Raw genomic sequence first — 19,903 nt, 5'->3', positions numbered from 1 at the left:
GCCCTTATTTAAGTAAAAAAAAACGCATGAATTGTAAAAAAGTATTTAATAATGAAGTAAATTCAATAAATTGGTGGGAGCGAAAATCTTGATCAATTACAAAGACAAATCACAGATAAATGTAGTAAAAAGACGATATTTATGTAACAATCATAAACGAAAACTGGCACAAAATTAATTCTTAATGAGATTAATTAAAAAGTAACACTAACAATACATTATTAATTGGCCGTTTAGTAATATTTACGACCAGCAACACTGAACATTCGAATCACGTTACTCTCTAGCCTATAACAGATCATGACTTCTGAAATTCCTAATTTAAAAAAAGGGAAATAGTGATTAAATGCACAAAGCTGCCAGCAACTCACGGATATCCTTGCCTTTGGTTTCCATTTTCAAAATGTCCCTGAAGGCGCGGACGCAAGTGGCTTCTTTCTCCAACCTCTTGGATATCTGGTGCGCTCTGCGAGTGATGTGCTTGGACACTCCGGCCAGCCGCGCCGCGTTGAAGCCGTAGGACTTCGGACACGCTCCCGGCGTCAACTTATACAAGAAGGTGATCGTCTCCTCAGGAATGTGGTCCTCGCTATCCGGCGTCGATTCGTCTGTCTCCACCATGCACGCCTGAAAAAAGCAAAATAGAAAATGATTTCATTAAGTACTAGGCGTGTCCACTTGCGTCCATCCTATCATGTTTATTTTACTTGAAGGCATGTTCCGCAATCACTTTTCAATCAAGTGTCAAATTTTGCGCGGTGTCAAAGTTTTAGTACGTAAGTGCTCACCAAGACGTGATTTTGCGAAATTCATCCCGTAAGGGATAAAAGGAGGTGGCAAAGTTAGTTTGTATAAAACTGCTTTTAACACGTTTACTATGTAACTGAAAATTAGATGTCAACCCTTTACCTGCAATGTTATTTTTCGATAAACACATTTGTATTTATACATAAATTATATAGACACACTTTGGCAAGAAAAAATGTGCCCCACATATGGGACATGCACGTATGAGTTTCAAATTTATTGCTTCATATGTGGTTCATATTATACACAGTGAACGTGTTGACAGTAGGGTCTCACGTTAACGAATTCGCGAGTAAAAGCTAGTGTATGTATGTACATACTGACCATATGTCCTAATATGACTCCGGGGTGTGTAGCGAAGTGGTGTACGAGCGAGTGGTAGTGCGTAGAGAATACGACACGGCAGCCGCGCGCCGCCAGCTCGGCGCACACGCCGGACGCGATAGCCGTGCCGTCGTACGTCGACGTGCCGCGACCTGCGCAACGGAGTAAGGTTACACATTGGTACACATTCGGGTAATCACTAACTTAATTTGACAGGACTAGGATTTGTGCATATGTGCATACATAACGAATTATTGTGTGAGCGGCATCGTGGAGTGGTTGATTGAGGTGGGCACAGACCCAGGACGTATACCCTGACTTATACCCTATGTGCGTGTGGACCACCTTGTATACGTACTAATATACTGTGCGCCATGTGGCCGAACCTTCAAATCGAAGTTCGGTTTTGCTAGCCGCATTAGAGCCTATCATAACATCGACCTGGGATACACATTTAGGAGTCGCCGTCGCGCAACACGGCTTGGATGGATGATGGATACATACCAAGTTCATCGAGCAACACGAGCGAGTGCTGTGTAGCGTGCTTGACAATGGCGGCAGTCTCGTTCATCTCGACGAGGAAGGTGGACTGGCCGGAAAGGATGTCATCCGAGGCGCCGAGACGGGTGAAGATGCGGTCCACGACGCTCAGCGAGCACGCTTGTGCGGGAACGTAGCTACCCTGTAACGAGATAGAGTTGAAACTTGCAACTTGCATTCTAACCTAAAACATTATTTCATTTTATTTTACTATATTTACATACCTATTTTGTGTATATGTCGTGGCCAGATCATAGAATTGATCATTTCATGAAATGGTCATATTTCATGAAACAGAATATCATTCGTTGGCCACATCATGATGTAGTTTGGCCAGATCAATGAATACAAAACGTTTAACGATATGATCAACTAAATACATGTTTACTTCATGATATGGCCAAAAGTTGGCAATCATATCGTAAAATTAGTAACATTATCCACCGATAGAGGCGCTGGTATCGATTATATTTAAATTTGATTGATATTATTACCGATGAGTCAATGTTGAAATTGTTCAATTTTCCATATCGAATAGGTACATAATTTTTAACCTAAGAAATTAATCGACTATTCGCGTTTTTATTACACCACATAGCATGGACACCGCCTACATTAACGATATGGCCAAACGTTGATTGATATATCATTAAACGTTGACGTTTCAACGATATGGTCAACTTAAGTTAGCCATTTCATGAAATGTTCGACCACATCATGAAATGATCAATTTTACGATCTGGCCATGACATATATACTATAATAATAATCTATTACTATTTAAGCTGGTAAACAACTACCTTCGACTATTATACAATATTTTTTTTCTCGTGGTGGGAAGCCGACGGCCACCTTTGCTACATTGATTGATACGCACTATAAAGCGGCATTTTCAGATTTTTACTTGTCTTTTTTTACGATTTATTCATGACCTCCGTCCTATTACTACATTTTTTGATCTTAGGTACGAGACGCCACCTATCGGGAGAAAATGTCCCTTTCTCTTCCCTCCGCCACACCCCGGAGACTCCATACAAAAATATCCTTCTTACCGTGTACCAGCTGACGTGTAAGTGCGAACGAGACAGTCCACGCTCTCTCCTCTACTTCTTAGCGGCTTACGGCCAATTAAGACTACAGTAAGACCCGGGGGGGGGACGGCGTCCGATATGAATTGGTGCGGGACGGAGTGTTGCCATTCTATACTTATGTATAAACCCACCAGCTGCGCTAGCACCACGAGGAGGCCCACTTGCCGCATGAGCGTGGACTTGCCGCCCATGTTGGGCCCAGTGAGCAGCAGCAGGCTGGGCCCGCGCGTGCCCAGCTCCGCGTCGTTGGGCACGAAGTCGTTCACGATCGGAATGCACGGGTGACGGCCCTCCGTGATGTTTATGTACGGCTGGAATATTGAATTATTACATTTTATTATTTCTCAAGACCGTGAAGGGTAACACTACAGGCTAGTAGTAATTGAAACATTCATCATCATCAGCCCATTGACGTCCCAACTGCTGGGGCACGGGCCTTTCCTATGGATGGATAGGGAGATCGGGCCTTAAACCATCACTAGGGCCCAGTGCGGATTGATGGTTATTACCGACCCCTAATGTAGCCGGGACCAACGGCTTAACGTGCCTTCCGAAGCACGGAGGAGCTCGAGATGAAAACTTTTTCTGGTCACCCATCCTATGACCGGCCTTTGCAAAAGTTGCTTAACTTCAACAATCGCAGACCGAGCGCGTTTACCGCTGCACCACCGAGCTCCTCTTACTTAGATACTTGATCACAAAACTAGAGATCCCGAGTTCGATACTCCATCTTCCAAACGATACTTAGGTACCTCCAAACTCCTTGGACAATATTGGACAAAAAAGAAGAATCTTACCTTACTATCCCCCATAGTGACGATAGGCAAGCATACATCCGTGCTCTGTTGTCGCGCGAACTCCGCGAACGCCAGTAGTATGTCGAGGGTGGCGATACACTGTACTGCCGCCTCCCACTGCGCGTAGTGTGACGAAAAGTTCTCGAAGATTCGACGGCTCAGGTCTTTGAGGACCACGCGCTTCTGTTCCTCAGCCGCTATCATGCGTGCCAGGAACTCCTAGAACATGTAAACACATCACAGAAAACTAAATCGAGAAATCTGACTCGGACGAGACTAGACCTCGCAGCTCTTGTCAAATGCAGCTCGTGGCAGCTTGATCTTGTTCTCTTATGGCTGACAGTCTGGCACTCAGAAGCTTACAGTCTCCGATTTTTCCCCCGTAATCCTAATAAATAAAAAAAAATGGATGAAGACATTTACCCTGGTCTCAGCAGTGGAGAACTTCTTGTATCCTTTCCTGGTGCCTTCGAGCTGGTAGTCGGCGCCGGCCTTGGATGCCGCCGACACCGGCACCTCGATCTGGTATCGCTTCTTGTCCGACCCCACGTACGCCAGCTGAACACAGTATACGATAAATTATTAATAATTACAGATATAGGAACGATGTACAAAAATAATAACGACCTCCGTGGTCTAGTGGTTGAGCGTCGGGCTCACGTCCCGGGTTCGATTTCCTGTGGGGACATATCACAAAAATTACTTTGTGGTCCCTAGTTAGGACATTACTGGCTGCTCACCAGATTGTCCGAAAGTAAGATGATCCGTGCTTCGGAAGGCACGTTAAGTCGTTGGTCCCGGTTACTACTTACTGATGTAAGGCCTTTGGCGGCTCAATAGTAACCCTGACATCAGAGTTGATGAGGTTGGTACTCCACCTCCAAAAATAATAACGTAATAAAAACGTTTTTATGACGTGGTTTCCAGGATTTGTGCCCGGTTAATGCCAATGCGCTCGCCTCCTATTGCATGGGACTTAAACATAGATGACGGAGTTGGCGTACTGTACACCTCTGCCTCCCCGTTCTGGGACACAGGCGTGATGCTATGTTATCGACACACATATAGGGTGTCAATGACACCGTACCAGCATTGCCAGATTTTTTTTTGCCAAGTCGGGATTTTGGAACTTTTTGAGTGAAAAAAGCGGGATTCTTTCGTCGAAAGCGGGACATAGTAAAAAAAGCCTATATAATAAATAGTTTTTGAATATTTATCTTTTAATTTGAGTTCAAATTACGTTTACGATAAACAAATGACTATAAGAAAAGAGAGAAAGAGAAGATGTCGCCATCCGCCCTCGCTTTCAGTACGTTGCACGCACTGTCGAGTTGTTCCCGAAAAGCGGGACTGAGCCTGTCCCGCGCGGGACATTAAATTTTGAATTAAAAATCGGGACGTCTGGCAACGCTGCACCGTACCGAATTTTCCGTCAGAAATCAGAATCATTTATTCAACGTAATTATTATGGATAAACTTATTGAAGATCAATGTAACATTTTTGTATTTACGTCATTTCGCAAGGTGTTATGGTTTAGGAGAAGAAATGACAAGAAACTGCAACAGCAACACCTTTTAAATCAATGAGGGTATACACTACACAACACAAATTATTTGATAACTAGAGGAACACTTTTAATACCAGACATTTTTATCATTTAGGTAATCATTAATCTTTCTTTCTAAGTAAGCTTCACATGGGCTTTAAATTTATTTTGTGACAGATGAAAATATTATCTGTTGTACATCAATATGTTAAATCTTCAGGTTATGTAAGCGGAGCCTGTAAAACTCGATGTAATGCTAGGGAGATGTTGATGATTAGTTACCCGACATCGGAAGTACTTCTCTTGCTCGGCGAGATATTCCTTCAACTCATCATCTATCTCCTTGATGGTACGCAGCGTATCGTCGTATTCAGGGTCCATGCCCTCGCCAGGGAGGATCACGCCCGCCTTCTCCGCCTCAGTTTGGTCGAAGCCATCCTGTTGAATCAAATCAAATAATTACTTTATTGCACACAACATCCAAAACAAATTTACACAAAATTGATATTTTATTCAATATTTTATATTTTATTTGAACATTAGAAATTTAGATAAATACATATACGTGGATAGATAGATGGTGGTGGTAGTATCACTACATAGTATAAAACAGTCGCTTTTTCTGTCCCTATATTCCTATGTACGCTTAAATCTTTAAAACTACGCAACGGATTGTGATGCGTTTTTTTTTAATAAATAAAGTGATTCAAGAGGAAGGTTTATATGTATAATAACATTCATTAAATAGTGGAGAAATATTGTTATTTTTGAGGTTTTTAATGTGATATCGTAAATAATTTCATTTTATCCTCAGCATTGCACCTGAGCGAAGCCGAGGCGGGTCGCTAGTTAGTAATAGCGGTTCTCGGGTTCGAATCCCGATGGGGACATACCACAAAAATCACTTTGTGATCCCTAGTTTGGTTAGGACATTACAGGCTGATCACATGATTGTCCAAAAAGTAAGATGATCCGTGCTTTGGAAGGAACGTTAAGCCGTTGGTCCCAGTTACTGATGTAAGTAGTCGTTACATGAGCCATATCAGGGGCCTTTGGTGGCTCAATAATAACCCTGACACCAAGGTTGATGAGGTTGGTAATTCACCTCAGAACTCACACTATAGAAGAAGAAGTCCAAGAAAATTCGAAATTCGTTAACTAGACTTTTTTGTTTTTATAGCATTCACTTGAGCTTACTTTTATTTTTTTTGGAGAAAGTAACTTGGAAAGTCGCTCATAATATAAAGCCCTATGATATTCTAGGAACACATCTGTCTTTTCGAGTTAATGGCAGATTTATGTAGGGAATACAAAAGAATACAAATTGTTTATTATAAAAGGACGCCACATACAAAAAGATGACAAAAATATCACTTAAAATTTTCATTATATAAGTGAGTGGTGAGTTTAGTGCTCAGTGTTGGCTACGGATATGGCATTCAGTAGCAGCTTCCTTACCTTGAAGAACTTGAGCGTTTCTCTATAATCAGGATACTTTCCCTCGGGACTGAACTGTGTGATAGTCTTCAGCAAAGCGGAGTCCGTGTCGGTGAACATCTCCGACACGCCGAGGGCCGCGGTGAAGCCGTTCAGCACGGATATGAAGTCCAGAACCTAATAAGAATAATTTTACAGTGAATAAATGTAAAACAATTGCCCTTATTCGAATTGCCTTGTTTTATTTCCTTCTCTTTCGCACTAGGCTGTACTTTATCTATCTATCTAGGGGAGTTAAAAAGGCCAAATCGAAGCAATTCATCTAAAAAAGGAATATTGCAATAGGGTAGTTTCCAACTTAATAACCACCAATCCGCACTGGGCCCGCGTGGTGGTTTGAGGCCCGATCTCCCTATCCATCCATAGGGAAGGCCCGTCCCCCAGCAGTGGGGACATTAATGGGCTGATGATTATGATGAGTTTCCAACTAGTCAAATCAGTTACTTTTTACTAAACGTCAAAACACGAAATTACTATGGAATTTGTATGAAAAAAGCACACTGTGACGTCATAGAAAAACGTGATGAAGTGTCGGTCTTATTATTACGCTTTTCTTGATTAAAATTCATAAATAAGTTAAATAAAAATATATATATATTTCGTTGGTTGGTTTGTCTTTATTTAGTAATCAGAATTTTATAATTTATCTTGAACCTAGTATACAATCCAATTTGACATTTGCGCATATGAAAGTAAGTGCGCAATGCAAACAAATGTGAAATAGCAAATTTGCTTTTTTAGATGAATAGTTTTGATGTGGCCTTTCTAACCTGCCAGTTTTAATGCACACCATATGATACCATGATTGGTGTGACAGCAGGACAGAGATACAGTATATACGCACTAACGGTATACAGCTTAGTACGAAAGAGACGAGAGATATGTCACTCTCATCATTTTAAAATCTATTTTCAAATGATTACCTTGCGTTTGGAGTATATTTTCTCCTCGTAAAAGATGGCGCGTGAGTCCGGGTGCGTTTTTGACTTCAATAAGTTGCCGAGACTGTGTACTCTACAAAGTGTACGAAGGAATTAATTAAATTAGGTTTATATATATTTATATATATTATTTTATTATAAAGTAGCCTGCGCTTGACCTCAATCTCACCTGATGGTAAATGAAGATGTGGTCTAAAGTGGTACATGCTTGCCTAAATTAGTTTTAGAAATGACATATTTTTTCTATTTAAGTCTCTACACACTAAAGGTGTGTGAATTATTAAGGTGTGGGAATTGAAATTCATTAATGTGTTGTTATTGTGTATCGTTTACCGATACTATTTTTGTAAAAAAATAGCAATGTTTTCGATTTAAATTTTGTCCAGGCAAAATCAAATTGTGGTTACTGTGATTTAGTTTGAGTTACCATGCCTGTACGCCTAGGGTAGCCATGCGTGGACGACGCAGCCGGACGCAGTCTGTGAACTACCCTCTGTCGCATCGTTATATTTGTGCTACAGACATATCCGGTATACGACAGCCTTAATTTATTACACTTACTTGGCTAGTAGTCGCTCCAGGTCCGGCAGTGTGGTGAGGATATTCTTGACATTCTGGGTAAGTTCCTGTTGGTCGAACAACACGCGCACCGCCTCCTGGCGCTCCTTTATCACGTTGAGGTTGCAACTCGGTGCGCACACCCACTGGTATAGCAACCTGACGAGAAATATACCCAGGGACATTACATAACAAATACTAATAGATAAACCAGGTTTAAAATATAATCCGTGTCACAAAAGTTCTACGGACGCAGCACTTTTTTTTGACGTGTGTTATTGTAGATTTGCCATTATGGTATTAACTACTTGGCCGGACAAAAGACATACAGCACTACTGTCGCAGATTCTGCTTAGAATAGCTAGTTTCCAACTAGTCAAATCAGTTACTTTTTACTAAACGTCAAAACACGAAATTATTATGAAAGTATTAAAAAGCACACTGTGACGTCATAGAAAAACGTGATAAATTATCAAACTTATTATTACGTTGTTCTTGATTTAAGATGTTTTTCGTTAGTTTTAGTACTCATTTTTACATCAAGATATTTCAAGAAATGAATACATGTGCATTTTTTAAACAATTTTCATAGCTCAATCCACGACGCGAAATTAGATTCAAAATCAAAGCTTTAATTTTCGAAAGAAACTGAAAAATGTTTGGAAATAATGTAATGGCAAGTCAAAACGACATTATTATTCTAAAACTGACCTTTTCCCCATAGCAGTGGAGCAGTAGTTGAGCTTATCATACAGGCATCCGACATCCTGCACTATTCTGAGATTCCTGAGAGTTATGGCGTCCAAAACCATGACACTACCGCCCTCCCACTTCGCTGGCTTGTCCCCTTGCGACTGGCTCGACTGACTGCTGGCGACGTCTGGAGGCTCGTATGATGCGAATTGAGACATGCCCAGGACTTGGACATCTAGAAGGCACTCGGTAAGGTACGTCACGCAGCCTCCCAGTGCCTTCACTGCCAGGAAGCAGTTCGCGGCCGGCGTTAGGCCTAACGCGTCACCTGGGGAGCGAAAACAATCCTCAAAAAAATTCTCACAAACCCAACACACGGATCGCTATCATGATTGAACGTGTAATACAAGGCCTATTTCTTTTTGCCTTTACAAACCTCCAACTTTGGATCAAGAAAGTTGAACACATAACAAAAGTTGTGTACAATGTGAAACGAAAAGAAATAATGTATTTATTCAGTGTGCGTAAGTACTTGCGTGCGTGTGCGTGCGCGCGTGCGTGTGTGCGTGCATGTTTGCGATATAAAGTACATGTGAGCACATGTGTGGTAGCGTTTGTACTTTACCTTCGTGTAGGAACTGCTTGAGTCCCTCCGGCCAGTCGCCATCAGCATTGGTCTTGTAGTACTGCTCAGCGAGAGTCTTGAGCGTCTTCTCGGGCGGCGGCATAGTCCGCGCCTCGCGCCGCGCGCCGTGGCAGTGTGTGCTCAGCAGCTTGCAAGTACGGGCGGTCGTCGACTTACGCTCGTACACTATCTAGTATTCATAAATAATAATGTATCAAATTTTAGAGCACTAGGAGTCAATACCATTCGCAAAATGTTCCAAAACCTGTTGTATTTTCGTAAATATCCAGTTAGAACATCAAAAGTAACGTACAGTCACTCGCTATCCACTAACTCCTATTAGTTCATTCAGATTCCTCACAATGACTGCGGTTTAGGCAAAGGGTTTGCGGTTAATAGCAAAGTTTAGGCAAGTTTCCCAAAATGAATCTTTAAGACTGATTGTGGTCTTAGTAATAAGATCGCGAACAAAATAGTACCCCGAGCTATAAAGCTCCGTCGTCTGTCCTTCGTCTGAGCAGTTCTAAAATTAGGGTTGCCTGTCGATACACTAACGAAAGGTTTGAAATAACTAATAATATCAATAGTATCGATAGTCCTTGCAATAGTAAAAAGTTGTTTGATAGTGGATCAGATTCCAGTACATACCATCTCATTTTATATTAAGCTATACCTGTAACAGGCTAGTTTCCAACTAGTCAAATCAGTTACTTTTTACTAAACGTCAAGACACGAAATTACTATGGAATTTGTATGAAAGCACACTGTGACGTCATAGAAAAACGTGATAAAATGTCGGACTAAGTATTGCGTTTTTCTTGAATAAAATTCATAAATAAGTTAAATAGAAAAAAGAAAATGATTTTCGTTAGTTTTAGATCTGTCTTTATTTAGTAATCAAAATTTCATAATTTATCTCGAACCTGGTACACGACCCAATTTTCTTATTCGCCGAAAAAGACAGGAACCGGTGATTGACAGCTGTTTTTAAATTGAATGAGTAAATCAATGAATAATCCGGGTGAATCAAATATGTATGTTACTGGTATGCTACTCGTTTGACGTGTTATGTCAACTTAATTTTGTCGAGTTATTGACAAATACAAAAATATAAGGGGGTTGTTATCGATCTCTAAAATTACTCGTCCTTTTCCTTTTCGGCGGATAAGAAAATGACTGGTATAACTTAAAATAAGATAGAGTCTGCAGGAATTAGCCGCAGTATTGCTTCGTGACGGTGAGAATCTGCAGTAGTTTTAGGCGGATGAGACGTTCGTTATGTAAAAATTGACGATTCAAAGTGTAACTATGTTACCTACTGAATAAAGATATTTTTGAATTTGATAGGTTTGTCGCTATCGATAGTATAGATGATTTTCAAGGTCATCAAACTATCGATATCGATTATCGAACTATCGATAATTTGGCAACAGTAATTTGCAAGTTGAGCTTGTGTGTTGCAGGCTTACCAAAGCAGGCGGGTAGTGTGACAGTGTGGTTAGCAACCGCGAGGAGTGCTTGTCGTCCTTGAACTGTCCGAGGTGGAATAGCCCGATGGACGTGTCCACAAAACACACGCCGTATGTGCTGCTGCCTTGCCCCTCCTGTTAACACACCGTGATAAAGTGAGATTTCTTGTACTCCGTTTTATTTTTAGAACCGCGACGTTGGCGGACTCATCGTTTTAAACTAAGTTAAAAGTAAGAATCTGCGCCATGAAAGAAGTCGACAGATTTTAATCGAACTAATTGACAGGTCATTATAATTATATGCAGAACCTGCGACACAGACGCCGCGAGACTTTTTTCGTGACATACATAACATAACAGCCTATATATTATGTCCCACCACAGGGCAAAGGCCTCCCCCTTGAACTTCCACTGCTCATAACAACGACAAGAACGATAACAAGTAGAAAATACAGTTTTTTTTTATTTAAATATTCTCTTTGTGAGTTTCCCTAAGCATGTGTGTGATATAATAACAAAAAAAACAGTATGTTTTATACTACATTTCGCTACGCATTACCGGGACACACTCGCTTCGCTTGCACAACAAACTCAACTATAAAGTTAACAAAGTTCAATTTAACAAAGCTTTTATTTATAAATATTTTTCATTCATGTCAGGGGCCTTTGGCGGTTCAGTAATAACACTGACACCAGGGTTAATGAGGTTGGTATTCCACCTCACAATCCACAAGGTAAAAAGAAGATTCATTCATTTTAATTTATTGTAACTATGTCATTTCAAAAATGGTGTAGTGGCTGAAGAGAAGAAAATATGAGACACTCTAGTCTTGTATAGGACCACACTGAAGGTCGAAATACGGCCTTAGTGTCCAGTGGTTGAGCGTTGGACTCACGATCCGGAGGCCCCGGTTTCGAATCCCGGTGGGGACATATCACAAAAATAACTTGTGATCCCTGGTTAGGACATTACAGGCTAATCACCTGATTGTCCGAAAGTAAGATGATCCGTGCTTCGGATGGCACGTTAAGCCCTTGGTCCCGGTTACTATTTACTGATGTAAGTGAGTAATCGTTACATGAGCCATGTCACGGGGCTTTGGTATTCCATCCCACTACCCACACGATAAGAAGAAGAAGAAAGGTCGAACACACTGTTTAGGCACTACTAGTAACTTAACCCCATCGTTTTGAGGTGGCGCGACATTAGCACAGCACCCGCTTTAAATGGAATGTAACGTGGCATACATACATACATAATCTATAAGAAGACAGAGGCCGAGGATAAGTAGCATTTTATTCGTTGATTGCAAATTACAGGTTAGAGAAATTGATCGAAACACTCGCAAAAGATATAAACATAAATTAGAGCGAATTTTTCAACCAGAGAAATGGACATTCGCAACCAAAAATACCGATCTGCGGGGCTTCGTGGGGCTCTATGCCGAATATAGGATTTACTATAATAAAGTGTGGAATTAAAGACTTCTTCCAAGGACGAAAATAATAAACAAATAAAAGACAATCGCTTAGCAGAAAAATAGCATCGTAATGTACATTTGTTTATAATATAAGTGTCTATTAAATGTGTTTGTGTTTATTTATGTGTACCTCCTGTGTGAAGGACCAAATTAGACAGAGAAACGACAGATTTCTTTTTTTACCATAGATTCGCAATCGCGATGCAACCTCACCTGTTGCTAGTAAGGATAACCTTACCTAGTAAGTGCCTATTTAGTTAGGGAAAAGTGAAAAAACAACGACTAGCAGTTCATACCTCCTCAGTAATTGCCAGCATGTAAGCAGCGGACGCCTCGCCCGGGCCGGGGTCCTGGAGGCCGCACACCTGCGTGCCCCGGAGAGTCACTTGGCAGATCTCCCTTCGCACCACCTTGTCCCACTTGCTCGACTGACGCACTGTACACGAGACCACACAATATACACTTGTGGACAAAAAAATCAACTCAAAAAGACAGTCTACCAAGGTGTATCTTGTTACCTGTAGGTAGGTATCGTTTAGAAGGGGAAGAACTTTGAAAAATAAGACAAATATTCATTTGTATAGACCAAGCTTAAGGCAGGAAACTTGAGTCGATCTTTTCGTCCACCAGTTTATAAATGCGCCTCGAAACTGTCGATAGATATTCCCAATCATGCTTTGTTGACATCCTGTTTAGTTTGGTTGGTAATCTAATGTTATTGAATAATCTGGGAGCAAACAAAAAACAGACCATGTTCAGCGGTTCATCTGCCAGGCATGCCATAAAACCTGACATAGATTTTGTGTGATTTCCAACATGATGGATGTATAGTGTGAGCTGATCACTCATCACCACACAATTCATCATATCCATCTTAGGACTTTGTATTAAGTAGGTGCAAGTTTTCACTTGTGGTTCTGTACACATAGACGTATGTATGTGCATACTTAAAAGTGTGTTCCGTTCATCCAACGTACATATTATAAGAGCACATTTGCAAAAGTATTGAAAAGCGAACATTTGTTTGGCTAGTTTAGTGTGTTGGTTAACAAATGCTGTTGTTAACTTACACTTCTTGCACCTCTCCTGCATCATATCAGGGGTCTCGGTCTGCTCGACGCGCGCCACCTTGTACCCTTTCGACACGAGCGTCGACGCCATCCGCGCATACGCACTCTCTGGGAAACCAGAGTGCGCGAAGTCGCCCTGAAAACGATTACAACACATTGTGAAAATAGAACACGCTTTACATTGTACTTGTGACGTGACATTACTCATTTTACATGCCATTGCTCTACAATTACTATTGCTTATTATGCTCAGTTTTAGTGTGACTAATATATAATTAAATCTCTTTCGAAACTTATTCCATTTCTATGCCTGAAGTGAAATAATGCTATGACAAACACTGGAAATGATTACTGAGCACTAACACTGTACAGTGAAGTTTTAAACAATTTTCTTACCTTCATATAAGAGAAGCCAAGCTCATTAACTCCGACTGCGGCGTCCATGTGGTACAGTTCGTAAAACTTGCCCACTTTGAAGAACAGCACACAATCAAAGTGCGACGATTTCATCTCCCACCACTGTCTATGTGCCTGGAAGGAATATACCGTATTTGTTTAGGACCTCAACCCACAAAGAAATGTTTTTGCAAGGACTTCTTATCACATTGTTTAATTTGGACTAATAGCTTTTTCTCAGGATTAGTATTGATCCTTATACGAATTGTGAAGCTCTATTATATAGAGCTAGAAGTCATGAGAAGAAAACCTGCAACAACTTTTGGTATCTTTGAAATCTACAAATACTTTTTTATCACAATCCATAATACCTATAGACAATAAAAACACAACTCACAGGAGTCTGATTATTGTAAAAGTCAGGCGGGACATATAGTGTGGTGGGATCATAGTCGGCGTGGTCAGGCCTCCTCTTCTGTGCATCACGGATCTTGTCGGGCTTGAGCCACTCAAGCTTGCAGTGCACCCAGTTGCCCACATCAGCTATTGGAGCTGTATCCTTTTCAACATGCTCGAACTTTGTTGTTGTCGGCTTAGGGCTATTGTAATATATTAAGTACAAATTGTTATACTCATAGAACAAATTAAACAACTAATTTAGCAAAAAGGCAATCAGTTTGACAAGCAATCTTAAGCTAACAGTAAGCTTTGTCCAGAGTGGACTCCCAGAGTCAACTCAATTCACAGCTTATGCTTAAAAACCTCAATCAGATCACAATGTCAACTTTATTTATTTACTATTATTACTATTTTCGCACAGATTGTGTTCTGTTTTTGAAATAAATGAATATTGTTCTTACTACATTGAAATATTATTTATTACCCATCACTTGTAGACTTTTTGTTTTTCGGAGTTTGGTTTGCTTCATATTTGAAGCTGTCATGAAGTTTCTTCTCCACAGATATCTTCTCTTTCACGGATGACACTTTATTGTCTACTGAAAATTTTGATAATTAACTAACCTTTGAAAAATGGGGAATGTTACAAGATTTTGTAAACTGCTAATGGTACATTAAGTTAAAAGTTACTAACATGATGTTATTTATATATTATTTTACTATTATTTGTAAGTTGCAGTTTTTACTAACCTTTGTTCTCAGTATCTGAGTCATCGGAGTCTATAGGGTTGAGTCTGATGCGCTTTCTTCGTTTAGGAGCAATGGGCACTTCATCTTCGCTGTCACTGTAGTTGTAGACTTTTGGTGATGGAGTTGTATGACGCTCGCGCTTTTTGTCTAAAAATTATAAATTCAATTATTTATTAATAATTTTAGTTTTAGTTTACTTTATTGTACCCAAAGATCTTCAGAAATGTTTGTGGCAGATCATAAAAACCAACACAGAAATTATATCCTTTTTAACAGGACGGAACATTATAAGCGCGATGGGTGATCATAGGTACTGTCCATCAAACACCATACATACTGTCCATCAAACACTTGTGGCTCTACCCACCCCATTATGGTTTATGGGCGTGAATTTATGTATGTATAAAATTTTCAAAATGTACGGATAAGTTAACTTACTATCATTTTTCGAGTCTGTTTCATTGTGCAGAGTAGAATCAAGTTTTGGACTTCCATCAGTATCTCCATTTTGAAGCTTAGCTTTCTTATTCGCAGGCGGTGTCTTGGAGAAATAATTGAACAATGTGTTTTTAGAACCAACGCTGTTACGTTTAGACATTTTTATGGTAAATTATAGCTGCAGTAGCTGCATTTGTATAACCAAAATCCGGCAATCAACAAATTTGGCGCAAATTCTACGCACGTTATGTCAAATTGTCAAATCATATGTCAAGCATTTTTTTAATTTTCTTCAGAGGAGAAAGCAGAGTCATACCGATGTACGTCCTACTCTAATCTTTTTTATCTTTTGCAATAAAATAATAGTATTACAAAGCTAAAAAGGACTTTCGTAAATATTCTGGAATATTTCTGTTTCTTTACCAAGTTTCGCTTGATTTCTTTATATTTAATGTTGTTTTTTTCAATTTCCCAGCTTGCGTAGTTTTGTGTGGCAAAAGGGAATCCACTGCCCTATTTCTATTTCTCCCAAAAACGTGGCATGGAGAGAATGCTACAACGCACCAACAAGAGCATGCACTTAAATACATGATGATTATGGCTTTGCTTATTACTTTTACTACAAAATTCAATAAAATCCATTGACCATGGATCTTTTTTGAAAAAATCAATAGAGATGGTACGTCACTTTGCGGTAATGTTACGGTTTTTAAACAAACTGCTGATGACAAAATGACATATTTATTTCTGAACGAAAATCTGTCTGTGGATGGCCGAATTTTGTTTACTTTGAATGAATTGAATGTTGGGATCGAAGGTGGATTAAATACAAATAGTTATTTAGAGATGAATCAATTAAACATGCACGGTAATGTGTCAGCAAACCCCGCAGTGGGTGCAGCACCGAACGTGGGTATGCACATACCGCCGGCTGGCACGGTGATGCAGCAACCGTCTCCACAGCAGATGCAGCCGGGACCCGGTCCAGGGGGGCCGGGCCCGGGGCCTGCCATGCCGCAGCAAGACAAGATGGACAACATCTCCAAAGTCAAGACATTGATGGGATCCATAAGAGAAGCCATACCGGTGAGTCTGGTGAACAATACCTTCTCTTCTAAATATACGCTAGTGACATCGCTTTAATGACTTACAAGTACAAGAATCTTTCTAATTGTTTAAATAAGAAATTAACTTAGAAAGAAGACTTTGTTAGAAGTTGACTTTTTTCACAAAAAGCCCAATCTATAAATTAATTAACACCTTCTGTTCTAGACTACCCTGAAGTCAGCTGCTCAAATTCTACACCAAAATCACACTACTGACTCAAATTCACAGTAAGTATTAAAGTTGCATTTTATACTTTCGTCATTGTAGTCAATTACTTCATCAACTGATGAATGTGATTGCTGTTTGTTCGCGTTCTGAATAACATTTAAGATATTTGTCATGTACTTGTAAAAAGTAATACAATGCATAATTAAATACCTATTACCATCTAATAGCCAGCTGCCAGTTTCAACACATTTCAGTCTAGATAGGTATCTAAATGGTTTTGTTTTATTTCACAACTGCAATTGAATGTCATAAGTTACAACATATAGCATTATGAATTATTTGAATTAATATGAATTAATTATTTTGAATGAATGAAGCATGCATTGACAATTTAATTTTACACTTTGTTGCTGGCTGGCTGTTTGATTAGGATAGTGACATGTAGTGACGGTACCTTGTAGGTATGAGCAGAACCAGTTTGGTTCAGGACATTGGTTTTGTATCCTGTTTTTTGTATTTCAGAAAGGGTGTCACAGACACTCCGGTGTTGAGATTCGACAAAAATCTAGAAGAATTATATTCCCTGTGTGATCAAATGGAACTTCATTTGGTAAGTGGTTAAAATTGGTTAACATTAGACTGATAAGAGTTTTGTGCAATAGTATTACAACCTAATTAATATTGTTTGCATTGTGTAAGAATTTAGAGGATATAGTGTAGAAATCTTTTAGATGGGGTAGCACAGACCCATGTACTATGTAGTCAGTCTTTAAGTAGATTGAATCCCACAAGAAACATTAGTGTTACAAAGGCTGCCCAGTTCCCCATGGCTTTATTGATCTAAAACAATATTGTAGAACTTTAAATGTACTTTACCATACACCAAACAGCCGGGTATGTATGACAACTGCACCGCGCGCGGCGCGAATTATATCGAGCGCTTTGTCCAATAAACGATACGAATGCTATCTACGTAGATGGACGTCAAACGGCTATTGGTCGAAGGCCTCGATATAATTCGCACCGCGCGCGGCACGGTTGCCGTGCAGAGCCTACAGGTGTAAATAAAATTTTGTATACCTACCTTTAGAAGATGTGAGTTATTTAGAAATAGACTGCAGTTAAAGACAACAGATGATACATTATTAATGAACTATGTGAATATTTACACACATTTTCAGCGTACAGCAGTGACATGCATCCAGCAAGCACAATCTGCATCACATTATCTTCCACTGACCGTGATTCCCTCTAGACTTGACTCTGGAAGCAGTCAGGTTTGTTTTTAACCGTTTATATGTTGTAGAGAAAGGTCTTTGCCTAATCTTTCCTAGAAGCAACTGAACTGAGTTAAAGGCCAATAACAAAGTGATTCAACATGTCATTTTTAAGTTGCACATACTTACCCTAACTCTAATGATTAGTTTTATTATCATCCAAGCAGGCAAATAAGTCAAATAATATTACAATAATATTATTGTAATATTATCAGTTCACTCGGTTGGTACAAACCTCAGTCACTTCTAGGGTGGACTAGGCGAATTATTTTAATTTCGGCGTTTGACTGTCTTAAAGTACGGCTGACTAAAAATGCATCAGTCACAGGCTATTTCAGGGTTAGCCAGAATGCATTAGTCAAACCTGAGATACACAAGTTATTCTGCAGAGAGCTTGTAGGAGATTTGTAAATCGGCCTTTCACTACAATGTCTACAATACTATATGTATATAAATAGTTTTATCATGGTACAAAATATCAAATATTTTGAACTATCATTAATACAAATATTTCGAATGACAGGAGACGACACTGAGCTACCCCGCTTACCTAAACACGGTGCGGTTGCAAATCTCATATGCGAAGGACATCCACGACCTGCTGGTGGCCGCTGCACAGAACATCGCGCCGACTGAATGACGCGACGCTATGCCGGCCAGCGAGGACGAATGACCCGATACCGAAGAACTCGAACAGTAAGCGTTTGAAAGTTACATTTAAAGTGAGAATTTATTGTGAAGTGAACTTATCTGTAAAGTGGAAGTAAGAATGTGTAAACAACTGATTCGAGTCTTCTAAATATAAAATATTATGTTTCAAAGGAGAGTAGTAACATGTTAGTGTTTGCCAACATGACCATAATTCAGGATTAGTCCTTTTTAAAATGGTCCTTAAGTTGGTTTCATAATTTTACAGATGGTACTCCTAAATGTAATCCTTAAAATGTTATAATAGTCGACTGTGGCAGTGACAGATGTTGCTTGTTACATGACAACCAATAAGCAACAACGCTGATCAACAATAATGATCTCTTTAAATTAAGTATGTTCATGTACTCAAAATAAAAATGTACTATTTTGATAATACTATAGTGAAACTGATATAGTAAAAAACAACAATGTTATGAAGGTCCTTCCTTTAATATTTTTTTTCTATTATGTCTAAACATAAGGATTCTTTTATTGTTTCCTTCTTTGATTATTTGTTTATTACATGTTAACGCCCTCCATGGTTACCACTGGACCATGTAGTGGTAGAGCGAATAAGTTATAGACAAAAGCAATGTACCTGCAACTTACCTGAATGTACCTTGGTTAATTCCAATGTACCTCTATGGAACGGTATAATAAAGTGAGCCGCGGTTCTGATTATTAGACAGTAGCAGGAGTGTTGTAAAAACGAACGTAATAAGGTACACTTATGTTATACTAGCTTTTGCCCGCGACTCCGTCCGCGAGGCGTGTTATAAAAGAAAGATCTTTGTGTGTGTGGGAGAAAGGTTAAAAAATGCTTAATTTTATTATTTTTAAATGAGGTTACAGTATAAGTAGCTCAGTTAAATAATGAATTGTTATTAATTTCTAGATTATTACGTAGTTTATGATTTGGTTTGATATTTTAGGAAAATACGATCAGTTTCCAAAAAAACAAAATTTAAAAATTACAACAGAAATACGCCGTGAAACGTCCGCCTGGAAAATTCAACAGAAAACTACCTACGAAAGATTTGAACCATCCAAGAATAGTGAAAAGTTCGCCCGCAAAATTCAATATTTGACACGACCATCAACGACGTCTGCCCTCACGCGTCTGCCGCGTTCCGGTTGCTCACTCGGGTATCTGCCCCCCCTCCGCGCCTCGCCACCGCTGTCGCCGCCCCACAAACGCCGCCGCGGCCGCGACGTTTCTTGGTTGCCACTACCGCGAG

At 39.7% G+C, this 19,903-nt stretch overlaps 2 protein-coding genes across 4 annotated transcripts; one reads left to right on the top strand and one right to left on the bottom strand.

The window, feature by feature from the left end:
• Positions 1 to 31: 31 nt before the first annotated feature.
• Positions 32 to 15,661, bottom strand: LOC126380296 (probable DNA mismatch repair protein Msh6). Of its 2 annotated transcripts, none has more exons than XM_050029609.1 (20): positions 15,424 to 15,661; positions 14,986 to 15,132; positions 14,720 to 14,834; positions 14,234 to 14,435; positions 13,837 to 13,971; positions 13,441 to 13,576; positions 12,667 to 12,806; positions 10,890 to 11,024; positions 9,421 to 9,610; positions 8,814 to 9,123; positions 8,106 to 8,261; positions 7,527 to 7,617; positions 6,565 to 6,720; positions 5,389 to 5,544; positions 3,983 to 4,117; positions 3,560 to 3,778; positions 2,894 to 3,073; positions 1,636 to 1,813; positions 1,132 to 1,283; positions 32 to 627 (listed from the first exon to the last, which is right to left on the bottom strand). In XM_050029609.1, the coding sequence occupies exons 1-20, from the start codon at positions 15,581 to 15,583 to the stop codon at positions 343 to 345; spliced, it is 3,378 nt and encodes a 1,125-aa protein (XP_049885566.1). In that variant the 5' UTR covers positions 15,584 to 15,661; the 3' UTR covers positions 32 to 342. The 2 variants fall into 2 exon arrangements, with proteins under 2 accessions (XP_049885566.1, XP_049885567.1); XM_050029610.1 differs by having other exon boundaries at positions 14,720 to 14,831.
• A 465-nt stretch (positions 15,662 to 16,126) lies between these two features.
• On the top strand, positions 16,127 to 19,651 carry LOC126380376 (mediator of RNA polymerase II transcription subunit 29-like). 2 transcript variants are annotated; one of them, XR_007568461.1, is made up of 6 exons: positions 16,127 to 16,509; positions 16,696 to 16,757; positions 17,221 to 17,308; positions 17,880 to 17,975; positions 18,499 to 18,671; positions 19,598 to 19,651. XR_007568461.1 is itself a non-coding variant. In XM_050029761.1 (5 exons), the coding sequence occupies exons 1-5, from the start codon at positions 16,156 to 16,158 to the stop codon at positions 18,613 to 18,615; spliced, it is 717 nt and encodes a 238-aa protein (XP_049885718.1). In that variant the 5' UTR covers positions 16,129 to 16,155; the 3' UTR covers positions 18,616 to 19,009. The 2 variants fall into 2 exon arrangements, 1 of the variants encoding a protein (XP_049885718.1); XM_050029761.1 differs by lacking the exon at positions 19,598 to 19,651 and having other exon boundaries at positions 16,129 to 16,509; positions 18,499 to 19,009.
• The last annotated feature ends 252 nt before the right edge of the window (positions 19,652 to 19,903 follow it).

The sequence above is a fragment of the Pectinophora gossypiella genome, chromosome Z (assembly GCF_024362695.1).
Source record: "Pectinophora gossypiella chromosome Z, ilPecGoss1.1, whole genome shotgun sequence".
Lineage (NCBI taxonomy): Eukaryota > Metazoa > Arthropoda > Insecta > Lepidoptera > Gelechiidae > Pectinophora > Pectinophora gossypiella.
This window is presented reverse-complemented; position numbering and strand designations above follow the sequence as displayed.

Coding starts and splice junctions, on each gene's coding strand:
- LOC126380296 (XM_050029609.1), bottom strand. CDS start 15,583: ATGTCTAAACGTAACAGCGTTGGTTCTAAAAACACATTGTTCAATTAT. Junction 9,611..10,889: donor CACACTACCCGCCTGCTTTG/GTAAGCCTGCAA, acceptor TATGAATACTAG/ATAGTGTACGAGCGTAAGTC. Junction 6,721..7,526: donor AAATATACTCCAAACGCAAG/GTAATCATTTGA, acceptor TATTCTTATTAG/GTTCTGGACTTCATATCCGT.
- LOC126380376 (XM_050029761.1), top strand. CDS start 16,156: ATGACATATTTATTTCTGAACGAAAATCTGTCTGTGGATGGCCGAATT. Junction 16,758..17,220: donor ACTACTGACTCAAATTCACA/GTAAGTATTAAA, acceptor TTTGTATTTCAG/AAAGGGTGTCACAGACACTC. Junction 17,309..17,879: donor ATCAAATGGAACTTCATTTG/GTAAGTGGTTAA, acceptor ACACATTTTCAG/CGTACAGCAGTGACATGCAT.